The 13,849-nt window shown below is 36.6% G+C and overlaps 1 protein-coding gene across 1 annotated transcript in view; it reads left to right on the top strand.

The window, feature by feature from the left end:
- The window catches only part of C4H1orf87 (chromosome 4 C1orf87 homolog), a 78,295-nt gene that overhangs the window by 14,936 nt on the left and 49,510 nt on the right, over nucleotides 1–13,849 (top strand). Inside the window, exon 2 of the mRNA XM_081816864.1 lies at nucleotides 1,899–2,133. Within this exon, the coding sequence (XP_081672990.1) occupies nucleotides 1,899–2,133 (235 nt within the window). The remainder of the gene's footprint in view (nucleotides 1–1,898; nucleotides 2,134–13,849) is intronic.

Raw genomic sequence — 13,849 nt, 5'->3', positions numbered from 1 at the left:
TATGCTCAGATAATATGTCATGCTTTAAAATGGATCTTTTCTAGCACTAGGTGTTATATGCAAACAATGAATCATGGAACACTACATCAAAAACTAATGATGTATTGTGTGGTGACTAACATAACATAATAAAATAAAATTTAAATAAAATAAAATGGATCTTTTCCATTGTATCAGTACTAACAGCTAGAATTTATAGAATGCCTTCTACAGCTATATTGAAATTGGCAGTAAGTAGGCATCTCAGTGCAGTCAGGCCAACTTAGGTTTAAATTCTGGTTCCACTACTGAAAAGCCATGTACAACTGAGCATGTTATAGGAATATATCTATCTATTTATCATATATACACATATAAAAGCGCACATGTCAAATATATAGTCTCACTGAATTTTTACAAATGTGATACACCCTTGTGACAAACACCAAGATAAAAAACAAACAAAAAAAAACCAAAAACCAGAATAGTGCAGATACCATGGAAGGCCCTAGCATTCCCTTCTGGGCTCTACACCTCCCCAAAAATGTAACCACTACGTAGACACTTACTGTTTATTTCTGGCATATTTCTTTTTAGATATACTATGTACTCTCACATGTAAATGCATATATAATGCACATAAGTTTTACATGGTAGAGATAATTACATTTTTCACTTATTTGTATAACTGGACATGTTCTTGTGTCATTAAAATCATTCCCAACTATTTTCATAGCTTTATAAATTCTGTCATATGAACATAGAATGAAATACTCAACATATTCACCTATTACTAAATACTTAGAGTTTAAAATTTTTCTTCTGTATTTTTTCCCATAATACACAATCTTAAATATTGATTTAGTAGGTTAAACCATTGCAACTTCCTGACTCACTCTTCATATGTTTTTTCAGGTCACCCACTATATTAATTATGTCTATTTATATGGCCATAGTTATTTCTCTTTCTTATGAACTTCAAACAGCACTGATTCTTTGTAATATTCACTTGACATTGATTTATACACTAGTTAGGTATGTTTCATATTTATGCAAATTTTATACCAATTTAGTTTCCTAAATTTAAAGTGATGTCTTATATAATTGTTTTGATTTGTGAGTCTTTAGTTATTAAACAAGGTTGAATCTTTTTAAAATTGTGTTTATTATTTGTATTTCTTTGAATCATTCCTATAGTTTCTTTTTTCCTTCTCTTTTCTCTATTTAATACTAAACTTAAATGGAGGACTACTGGGAGAAAAAGAAACCACAGGATGAGGCACCTGAGGAAGACACAGAGCAGGACTAGAGCTAGCAACCCCCCTTGACTGGAATTCTTCTTCTTCTATTTGCAAACACTTAAAATACCCATTAGATTTGTCAGTAAGATATGTGATAACCTGTAGGGTTCATTTTTGACACTGCCATTACTTATATATTAAGGGTCTGAGAGCAGATGGATAGATTCCCTCTCTTTTTTTTTTTTAAAGATTTTATTTATTTATTTGACTGAAAGAGAGACAGCAAGAGAGGGAACACAAGCAGGGGGAGTGGGAGAGGGAGAAGCAGGCTTCCCGCGGAGCAGGGAGCCCGATGCGGGGCTCGATCCCAGGACCCCGGGATCACGACCCGAGCCAAAGGCAGACGCTTAACGACTGAGCCACCCAGGCACCCCTGGATAGATTCTCTTTATGAATATGAGGAAGAGGGTAGGAGAAGTTCAACTCTGAGAAGATAATAACACAGTCTCTCTATGGTAAATGATTCATATACAGATAATCAATGTTTACTCCTTCATTCCACCATGCTGAGTTACCACTGTTCACACCACCAGACTAACACCTTCTGTTTCTTATGCCAGCCTAGTGTATGCAGAGTCTGCCCTGTGAGTAACAAAGTGCAAAACTGTTTCTTCACAGCAAGGAAAATGAGAACCTGAAGGCAGAAACTCAAACAGTACTCCAGAAATCCATGATTGGTGGTGCAAAGCAGATGAGCAGAGACTCCCCAGCTCCTACTAATCCTACTGATCATCAAATCAATCATGACCCAGATGATAAGGAAGAAAGCAAGCAACCAGAGAACAATCAGAAACCAGAGAACAACCAGAAATTCCTGACAGGAGCACTCAGTAGCAGATTTCTGGATGGCAAAGTGAGTAACAAATAGGCAAACTTTTCTTGGTAATTGACCAGGTAAATTCAGAATTAGGTTGGAAACAGATTCACACCACACACTCTTGTACTAATGGTGATTAATATATTTTGCATAAGATAGACTTGGAGTTCATTTTTTTTAATCTGAAACTAAATTTTTAGGTCATTTTGTATATTGCATCCTGGTTGACCACCAATTGAGTTGGCCAACCTACTCTATCAGTGGCTAACTCGGTGATACTCATACAGTGATCCAAGTAAATGTACATGAAAATTTGGGTTGTGTTGGAGGGGGAAGGTCTGTCTGCTTTAACATTACAGGAAGAGATCATTTATTTTCAAAATCCAATGCAACCATGTCTACATATCAAAAAATTATCAGCCAAAATCTTGATAGAAATATACATCACTGTACTCTGTTAAAAATCAACCAAACAATCCACAACAAACTAACTTGATAATGATGAATCTATATCATTAGTAATTTGTAATTAAAAAGCAAGAATAGCAGCAATTGAAAACTGGATCCAAATCAAGACAAAACTAATGATTCATTGATAACAAAGTACCATTTCCAAAAATTGCTAAAATTGCAATTAGACAGATACATAGAGTAGGAGTTTTGCAATGCTGCCAAGCATTAAGTGACAGCCAAATATTTTAGTAGAATACTGAATTAGAGTCTGCAGTAAACTCTAACATAACTATTTTTAGTTTATAATTTTAATAGCCCTTATTAAATCACTCAGATACTAGCTAGTCTTTAGTCATCTGAGAAAATAAAAGCCTATGGATTTGTGGTCTTTTGCTCATAAGAACTCTGCAAAGCTTATAATTTAAAGTGGTTAATGGCCCCCCAGTGGACCTGAGACCATACTCTGCAAGGTCTAGTTGAACGTGGGTCCAGAAATACAAGTGACTTGCCCAAAATGTCAGTGGCACAGCCTATACTGCAACTAGAACTTTTGAAATCCCTAGGTAATGCATTATTTTGACTTTTTTTTTTAAGATTTTACTTATTTATTTGAGAGAGAGAGAGAGCATGAGCAGGGAGGGGGGGTAGGGGGAGAGGGAGAAGCAGGATCCCTGTTGACACTGGGCTTCATCCCAGAGTCTTGGGATCATGACCTGAGCTGAAGGCAGATGCTTACCTGACTGAGCCACCCAGGCGCCCCTCTTTTGACTGTCTTCTACGTAGTTCTTGAATTTAAGGCCTAGTTGGAGCAGAATATAGTGCATCTGAGGAGGTGAAATGATCCATTCTGAACTGCAGAAGACCTCTGAGTTTTTACATAATTTTGTCTCTAGCATTAATGTATTTGTTGTTACTCCCCAAGGATGACCTTGGTAATAGTATTATAGTAATAAGACACTTTATTATTGCCTGATTACTTTCAGGTAAATTTTATCATTTGCTCCTTGGAATTAACCCCTTGCGGTAGGTACCAGTGTTTTTTCTATCACTATGATATAGATGATAAAACTGAGGCTGAGAAAAGTTGACATCACTCTTAAGTGTAGAGATAAGACGTTTATCCAGGGTTTCTTCTCCAGTCTTTTCTTCCTTTTTTAAAAAAAAGTCATCTTTTTAATTATAAAGTATTGCATACTCATGTACAATTTTGGCAGATGGAGAGTAGAAGTAAGAAGAAAAGAAAACTCAATGAGAGAAAAATAATAATATATTTCTTTCTCTCCTTTTCTCCATGCATAGATACAGAATGAGAATCATTATGTATATATTCTTTGTTATCCTGCTTGATTCATTTCATATTAAGAATTTTCACCCTGGCTTCAAAAAATGCATCCTAAGCATCATCTTGAATGGCTCTATGAGAATCAGACTCAGTACGAACACTTAAATAGCATTTACTATGTGCTGGGCACCATTCTAACGATTAGCTAACTTACTACTCCCAAGCACCCAAAGAAGTAGGAACTCGTATTGTCTTCAGTTCATAGATGAAGGAACTAAAAAACAAGGTCAAGTGCCTTGCCCAGGTCAAAAGGTTGAGAAGTGGCAGAGCCATAATTAAAGCCCAAATCCTAAATCCTTAATCACCAACTGTATTCATTCCTTTGTATGGATATAACATGGTTCATTTAACTAATCCCTCACTGATGGGCATTGAAGTCATTTCTAGTTTTTCTCTTATAAATGGAAATTTGTTTCTTGACACTCCCTCTACCACATCAAGCTGTCCATTCCTGGTACAGATCCTGCATTCGCCATCATCGCGGGCAGAATATTTCTTGAGTAAGCTGTTCTGGGACCTCCAAGATCTGGATTCTTTGCTAGCCCTGTAGTGCCAGAGGGAGATGATTTGCCCCTCCCCTCCCACAACTCAATGAGGCTTCTTGTGGGAGACTCAGCAGCCACCAAATACAGCAAGACCTCCTGGGAGGTGTGGGGCCTGATTAATTGGTTCTGTCTGCCGAGTGTGTGGTGCTGGCCTGCCAGATGGCAGCCACATTTGTCTGGTACGGAGACCCTCATTACCACCTTGACTAAGTGGTAAATGGAATTCTGCTGCAGTGAAAGAAGCAAACCAATCAGAACTCCTTCTAGATCCTTCTCCCTCACACATAGATGAAAATAAGCTTTCCTGCCTGGGATATAACAGGCAATCTGGACTGCCTGAATTTGCTCCAAAAGAAAAGTTGCTGATAAAGACTGAGCTAACGTGGGTGAGGAAAGGCAAGTGTGAAACTCTTTTCTAAATTACAGATCAAGTTTGAAGAGTATCATTAGTTAGTAGGAGGTAAGTAAAGCTGAAAATGCTATAAGAACCCATGGTTTCATGTATCCGAGAACAGCAAGATATTTTAGAAATCAACAAGTACAAACCTTCACTTCAGAAATGAAGAAGGGGAGGCCCAGAGAGCTTAAATGATTAGTTTGAGGTCTCACAAGTCAAGAGCCTGGCTCTTCTCAACAGTAGCCCTAGAATCTTTTTTCTCCAAATTCTGTTCCTTATGTGTCTTTGAAAATACAAGTATCATCTGTATTATTTCTCAGAAGCATCAGCTCTGCCTTCTCTCAGAAAATAAAAAAGAATGTGTGACTAGCTACAAACTCAGTAGCACGGTTTCAAAAATAAAGTTAGAGTGTGTCTTTTGCATCTGGCAGCATGAAAATGAAAGTGTTAGTGCTTTAATTTTAATAATTATCATAGTTGATTGGTAATGTGTTCTTTTCAAAGCACTTTTGTGTGTTTTATCTTGTTTGTTCTGTACAGTAGCCCAGTGAGGTAGGTAGAGGCATATGATGTCATCCTCATTTTTAGGTAAATAGACGGACGTCAAGGACATTTCCACTTGGCTGTGCATTGGTAGATTCACCAGGTTCAAAACAGAACCTTTGATCTTGCTCTTTTTCTATGGTCTGTGGCTCACAGAACAGTCCCACAACTCTCCCAGTTACACCAGCAAGAAACCTGGGCATGCTTTCTTCCTCCCTTTCCCTGAGTCTAATATCACTCAGCCCTTTAAATTCCACCCCCTTTATCTCTCAAAAACACCTACTTAGTTATGCTTTCTCTGCCATCATCCTAGTCAAACCACCATAGTACTTTGGCAAGATGATTTTAATTATCTTCAAACTGGCTGTCCTTTTCTATGCTTCCCTCTCTGTACTGGTCAGCTATTATAATAACACTACTGTGCAAGAAATCACCCTAGCACTCAGTGGCTTATAACAATAATCATTTATGCTCACATCTGCAAATATGAGCTAAGATAGCTTTTGCTTTTCTTTTAAATTAGACTTTTCTAGGCTTGGCTCCAGATGGTAGATTTGGTTCAGGTCTGCTCTGTGTTTTTCTTATTGTTCTGAATCCAGTGAGCCCCTCAAAGCAAGTTCTTCTTATGGTAATGGAAACATTTCAAGAGGACAGGCTCAACCACAAGTAGGTTTTTTAAGTCTTTGCTTGTGTCATATCCATGAAGATCCATCCCATTGGCCAAGGCAAGCCACATGGCAAAGCTCAATACCACTGGGGCAAGGATATATATTCTGCCTCTTTTAGGAGGAACTTCAAAAGTACTCAAATGTGGCCACTACTTAAAACACTTAAAACCACTGTTTAATCCCCTTTGCTCTAGTATAAAATGCAGACTCCTTGATTGCCATTCCAACTCACTTCTGTCCATTCTCTACTTCTCCTCCATGCCCACCTTTCCCTAAACAACCTCTATTTCCCCAGTAGAGTTCTGTTCCATTTTATCTTCTATGCTTTACCCATGCTATTCCTTTAGTATGAAAATTTCCCTTCATCTTCATTTAACTCCTAATTACACTAGGGGCTCAACTTAGATATCAATTCTACCAAGAAGCATCATTGTCTGATTGCCAAGATAAGTGCTTTTCATATGATACTCATAAATCAATCTGTAATCTGTACATTCCCCTATAGCAGTTGTTGTTGTACTATTAAAAAGGGTTGTTTCCTCTAATGTAACATTGTGTGTCAATTACACTCAAATAAAAAATTAATTAAAAAGCAATGGTGTGAAGTAGGTGCTAATATCTCCATTTTATAGGTGAGAAAACTGAGATACAGTGACATTAAGTAATTTGCCAAAGCTCATACAACCAGTCAAGTATTGGTGGGTCTAGGATGTGAACCTAAGTAGTCTGGATCCACAGCACCAATGTTTTTCAATCTCTTTTTCATTATTGGACCCCACTCCTTAGGAGAAAAATTAAAACTCTCCCTAAAGAGGAATTAAATACCAAGAAAAACTATTTTGTTGAGTAGAGTTGAGCACTAGAAACCACTATAATATTTTAGAAATATTTGCCCCAGGGTGCCTGGGTGGCTCAGTTGGTTAAGCGTCTGCCTTTGGCTCAGGTCATGATCCCAGGGTCCTGGGGTCAAGACCCGTATCTGGCTTCCTGATCAATGGGAAGCCCGCTTCTCCCTCTCCCTCTGCTGTCCTCCCCCTACTTGTGCTCTCTCTCTCTCTAATAAATATAAAATTTTTTTAAAAAATTAAAAAAAGAAACATTTGCCCCAAAGAACCGATTTTTGCCCCCTTAAAGGCAACATTTAGAAAAATGTGTGCATTGGGGTGCCTGGGTGGCTCAGTCAGTTAAGCGACAGATTCTTGGTTTCAACTCAGCTCATGATCTCAGAGTCCTGGGATCAAGCCCCTGCATCAGGCTCTGTGCTCAGCTGGGAAGTCTGCATGAGGATTCCTTCTCTCTCCCTCTCCCACTGCCCCTCCCCTGCTCGCATTCTCTCCCTCAAATAAATAAATAAATCTTTTTAAAAAATGCATGCACTACACTATAATGCCTCTCATAAACACATAATTTATGGTAAAGTTTCTTGCAAATAAATCTTATAAATAAGTAAATACATCTTTTAGAAATTTAAAAAAAAAAAGGCTTCCTTGTCTCCTTCCACAAGTCTGTAAATCCCCTGAGAATAAGAATTTTCTCATTCACTTTTGTTTCCAAAATGCTTCTCTCTATATATTAACCCAAAGCCAACATCCTATTTAATCGACAAACACTAGAGGCTTTCACATTAGAGTCTGGAAGAAGTCAAGGGTATCTGTTATTTCCACTGGTTTTTAATACTATGTTGCAAGTATTTGCCAAAGTAATTAAACAAAAGAAAGCAATTATAAGCATAATAATTAGAAAGGAAGAGGAAAAACTATTTTCAGATGATAAGATTATACATATAAAATTTCAAAACAGCTAATGAAGAATCTACTAAAACACTAAGAGAATTTGGCAAAACAGGATTATATCATCAATATATAAAAATAAGTGGCCTTCACATATATAAACAAAAACTAGTTAGGACAAAAAATGGAAGGCAGCATTTGTAATAACAAATAAAAGCATAACTAAATTAACTAAATAAGTAAATAAATCAAATGCAGAGTCAAACTTAACAAGAAATGTCCAAACCTTTATGAGAAAAAATATAAAACTCTCCTATAAGACACAAGAGTAGATTTGAACAATGGAAAGGTATAGTATGTTCTTATACAGAAAAAAGTTAACATCATCAATCTCTATCAAAATCCCAATGACTTTTTTTTTGCAGAAATATGAACCCATCCTAAAATTCATATGGAATCTCAAGGGACCCTGAAGATCCAAAGCAAACCTTAAAAAGAAGGTACTTCAAAGGTACAATAATAAAAACAGTATAGTACTGGCATAAAGACAGATATAGAGACCAACAGAATAGAATAGGGTCCACAATAAATCCTCACATATTTGGTCAAATGATTTTTTTTAACAAGGGTACCAAGATGATTCAATGGGGAAAAAATGACTTTTTCAAGAAATGTCACTAGAAAAACTGGATGTCCACATGCAAAAGCTTGCAGTTGGACCCTTACCTAATACCATATACAAAAATTAACTGAAAATGGATCCATGACTTAAATACAGATGCAAAATGATAAAACTCTTAGAAGAAAAAATAGGGAAAAATCTTCAGATTGGACCTGACAATGATTTCTTGGATATCACCCCAAAAGCATAGGCACCAAAAAAAGTTGTGTGCCACAATACACAATCGATTGTAAAAAGGCAAGCCACATGATGGGAGAAAGTATTGGCAAATCCCATATCTGATGAGAGATTAATATCCAGAATACATAGAGAACTCCAAAGCTCAACAACCAAAAAACAAGCAATCTGATTCAAAAATGGGCAAGGACCTGAATAGACATTTCTTTAAAGAAGATTTAAAAATGGACAATAAGCACCTGAAAAGATATTCAACATCACTAATTAGGGCAACGCAAATCAAAACTACAATGAGATACCACTTCACACCCATTAGGATAGCTACAACCAAGGAAGACAAAAAAACAGAAAACAACAAATGTTAGCAGAGATATGGAGTCATTGGAAAGTTTGTGCACTGTTTGTAGAAATGTAAAGTGGTAAAACCAGAAAACAAAACAGTATGAAAACAGTATGGTAGCTTCTCAAAAAAATTAAAAAATTAAAAACAGAATTACCATATCATCCACCTAGTCCATTCGTGGGGATATACACAAAAGAATTGAAAGGAGGGTCTCAAGGAGATATTTATATACCCATGTTCATAGCAGCATTATTCACAGTAGCTAAAATGGGGAAGCCATCCAAATATCCATCAAAGGTAAGTGGATAAGCAAATTCTGGGACATATGCACATCATGGAATATTATCCAGCCTTACAAAGGAAGGAAATTCTGCCACATGCTATAAAATGGATGAACCTTGAGGACATTTACTAAGTAAAATAGGCCTGCCACCAAAAGACAAATACCATGTGACTCCACTTACAAAAGATACTTAGAGTAGTCAAATCATAGCAACAGAAAGTAGATTAGTGGCTGCCAGGGACTTGGGGGAGGAGGAAATAGGCAGTTATTGTTGAATGAGTATAGACATTCAGCTTTGTGTGATGAAAAGAGCCGTGGGGATGGATGTGGGGGGTGGCTGCACAATAGGAATGTACTTAATCCCACTGAACGGTATTCTCAGAAATGGTTAAGATAATAAATTTTATGTTATGTATATTTTACCACAATAAAAAAATCTTGAAAAAAAGTTAACAACATCAAGATGTCGATCCTCCCTGAGGTAATTTATAAATTTAATGTGATTCTAATAAGAATGGTACTAGATTTTTGTTTCATTTCTTTTGGAACTAGTCAAATTGATTAAACATTAATTTGAAATAACAAAACCAGAAAGAAGAGTCAGTAATAGAAGAGCAATGGGTGTAGGGCTAGCATTAACAAATATAAAATATAAAATCTCTATATCTAAAATAATGTGATTTTGGGGGCACTTGGGTGGCTCAGTCGGTTAAGCGGCTGCCTTCGGCTCAGGTCATGATCCCAGGGTCCTGGGATCGAGCCCCGCATCGGGCTCCCTGCTCAGCGGGGAGTCTGCTTCTCCCTCTCCCACTCCCCCTGCTTGTGTTCCCTCTCTCGCTGCGTGTGTCTCTGTCAATTAAATAAAATCTTAAAAAAATAAAAAAATAAATAAAAAATAAAATAATATGATTTTGGCACATGAATAGATAGGAGACTAATGGAATTGAAAAGAAAAATCAACAAACAGACCCAATGGCGTATTGCGGTTTTGTATATAATAAAGATTATATTGCAAATTAGTAGGGAAAAGATGGACTTTTTAATAAGTAATGCTGGGATTACTGGATAGCCACAGAGAAAATTTTAAATTGGGCCTCTCATATATTGTACATACATATGATGTACACTGGGATATATTCCAAATGGATCAGAGGCTGAAATGTAAAAGAAATAAACCTACACAATAGTGCAAGAAAATGGATGATTTCCTCTGTAATTTGAGATAAGGGGACATTTCTCAACTGTGACTCAAAATGCAGATACAATAAGAAAAAAAGTGATAATTTTGACTATATATATGTGGCCAGAACCACTGTGTACAAAGTGTCCATACATACCCGATAAACTGAGGAAGAAATCTGCAATTTATATCATAGATAAATATGTCCCTAACATATAGAATCTTCTATCAAAAAGAAAAAGAAAAAAAAGACAGTAAACTATTAGAAAAATGGGCAAAACATTAAGGACGGTTCACAGAAAGATAAATGTACATGGTCTCAAAGCATATCAAAAAATATAGTATTGCTCTTAATAAAAGGAATATAAATTAACACCACCATGAGATATAATTTCTCACAACTACATTGGCAAAAATCCAGAAAATTGACAACATACTTTGTTGGAAGTTAGAGAAGTTTAAACTAGAAAACCACTTTGACAGGAAATTTGGCAATAATTAGCAAAACTATATATGCATTTATTTGTTGACATGAAAAATCTCACTTTCAAAATCTATCCCAAGGATCACTGGAAAAATGTGAAAAGATTTATGCAGAAAGTATTCATTGTAGCATTACTTGTTACAAAAAAAAAAAACAACACTATTAACAACCTAAATTTCCATCCATAAGGGACTGGTTGAATAAATAACAGTTCATCCACACAGAGTATTATAAAACCTTTAAAACTGTAAAAAGTAATGAAGAATATCACAATATAAACAGTTTTAAAGTATATAAATATCACTATGTATCATTGTATGGAGTAATCTAACTAGATATAGCATTAACTAAATGAAAGCAAGGTGAAGAAAAGTACGTAGATTATGCTTCGCGGTATCTATCTATCATCTATCTATTGCTTATGTTTTTAAAAATGAAGGAATTAATAAAAAGGATTTTAAAAAGTGGTTATCTCTTGGGGATAAAGGGAAAATGTTGGAAGGATCAAAAACAGAAACAACTCATCTCTGAATAAGTCATTTTTATAGATTTGGCTTTGGAACCACATAAATATTTCACATAAATATAAAACAAATTTAAAAATTAAAAAATCAATTCCTAAAAATCAAAACCAAAATAAGTTTGTGTTAGCTATCTATTGCTGAATAACAAATTGTCCCAAAAGATAGCTACATAAAACAATAACCATACATCATCTTGCACTGTTTCTGAGGGACGAGAATCCAGGAGCAGCTTAGATGAGTGGTTCTAGTTCAAGGTCTCCCCTGAAATTTCACTCCAAATGTCGGCCAGGAATGCAGTCACCTGAAGGCTTGACCAGGACAAGAAGATTCACTTCTAGGCTTATTTGAGTGGCTACTGACAGAGGCCTCATTTACTTGCTGGCTGTTGCCAGAGGGAAGAGTCTTTTTTGTATTTGGGCCTCTCTATAGGGCTGCTCAAGACATGGTATCTGGCATTCCAAAGATGAGTTATCCCAGAAAGAAAGATAGAGTGTGTGCACCCAACCATAGCAGTAAGTCCAATGTCTGTAATAACCTAATCTCAGAAGTGACACACCCTACTACAGTATTTTATTGGTTACAGAGATAATCCTAATGAGAAGGGGTGGGGGAAGAACTGCACAAGGACTTGAGTCCTAGGAGGCAGGGATCACTTAGAGCCACCCTGGAGACTGGGTACCATGTGAACCTATGTACTAATTGGCAATAAAACCAAAGAGAATGGAACTATTGTAAATGACTTTTTTAAAGATGTATTTATGTATTTGAGAGAGAGAGAGCGTGCGCGTGAGCAGGTGGAGGGGCAGAGGGGGAGAGAGAGAGGGACTCCCCGCTGAGTGCAAAGCCTGACTCGGGGCTCTATCTCACAACTCTGATCTCACAGCCCTGAGATCATGACCTGAGCCAAAATCAAGAGTCGGAGTCTTAACAAACTAAACCACCCAGGCAATGACTTTAAATGACTTTAAAACATAATGACTTCACTCTGTGTCTCTTGTGGGATGTATACTCTAAGGAAAATAGTTTTTGAAAAACTATCTTCAAATGTTTTCAGTAACCATTATGTTGATATTATTATTGTGTGTATGTATTGTAGAATAAAGCAAATGAGTCATTATCTTGGTGTTTTTACATTTGGGATTTCTGGTGTAGGAGAAATGAAATATAGATATAATATTGATGAGATTTTATAAAACCCCAAAGACCTACATTTGAATTGGGAATATCAGTATGCACTCCTTTTAAGAAAATAGATTTCCTAGCTCTGTTCACTGAAAAAAAAAAAACACAGAAACAATGACCAACCATATAGCAATGAGTACCCTAGCACCTGCATCATGTTCAGTAAATTCTGAAGGCTGATCCCAGCTTTGAGCCTGGAACATCTATTTATACCAAAAGCAATTAAGATAACAAACACCTTCCATTGTCAAAAAAAAGACTTGGAATCTAACTTAAAATGGCTCTCACTATTAAAAAAACAAAAAAAGAAAATAAAGAAAAGCCCAAACCACTTATATTTTCACTATCAGTAAACATAACAATTATAATGATTTAAATGCATTATATATGTTTAAATCTCTTTTATAGTGATTCTTTTTTTTTTTTTTGCCAGGAAAATCTGACTTTTATTTCTTAAATACTGTGAAGGAAAATGAGGGAAATGGTCCCCTGATGAGGGAGGGCCACAGAGCAAGAATGAGAGAGAGAGAGAGAGCACATGAGAGGGGGGAGGGTCAGAGGGAGAAGCAGACTCCCTGCCGAGCAGAGAGCCTGATGCGGGACTCCATCCAGGGACTCCAGGATCATGACCTGAGCCGAAGGCAGTCACTTAACCAACTGAGCCACCCAGGCGCCCTCTAACTTTATAGTGATTCTTTAGAAAAAAAACAAAAATTCATTGGTCACCTCTGAAGAATCCTAGGGAACAAACTATTTTTAAAACTGATAAATCAAAGGAGCATTTATTGTTTGCCTTTTCTATACAAACTGTATTTTAGATAATAGTTAATGACGGCAGTTTCTCTGTAAAAAAGTATTCCTGTTGATGTAAAAGTTGGGTATTCATCTTTTCTGATGGCTGAGTAATATTCCATTGTATATATGGACCACACCTTCTTTATCCATTCATCTGTTGAAGGGCATCTCGGCTCTTTCCACAGTTTGGCTATTGCGGACATTGCTGCTATGAACATTGGGGTGCATAAGGCCCTTCTTTTCACTACATCTGTGTCTTTGGGGTAAATACCCAGTAGTGCAATTGCTAGGTCATAGGGTAGCTCTATTTTTAACTTTTTGAGGCAACTCCACACTGTTTTCCAAAGTGGCTGTACCAACTTGCATTCCCACCAACAGTGTAAGAGGGTTCCCCTTTCTCCACAACTTCTCCAACATTTGTTGT

This window comes from Leptonychotes weddellii, chromosome 4, assembly GCF_054177405.1.
Source record: "Leptonychotes weddellii isolate Sample4059 chromosome 4, ASM5417740v2, whole genome shotgun sequence".
Lineage (NCBI taxonomy): Eukaryota > Metazoa > Chordata > Mammalia > Carnivora > Phocidae > Leptonychotes > Leptonychotes weddellii.
Note: the sequence above shows the minus strand (reverse complement) of the source record. Positions and strands in the feature narration are given on the sequence as shown.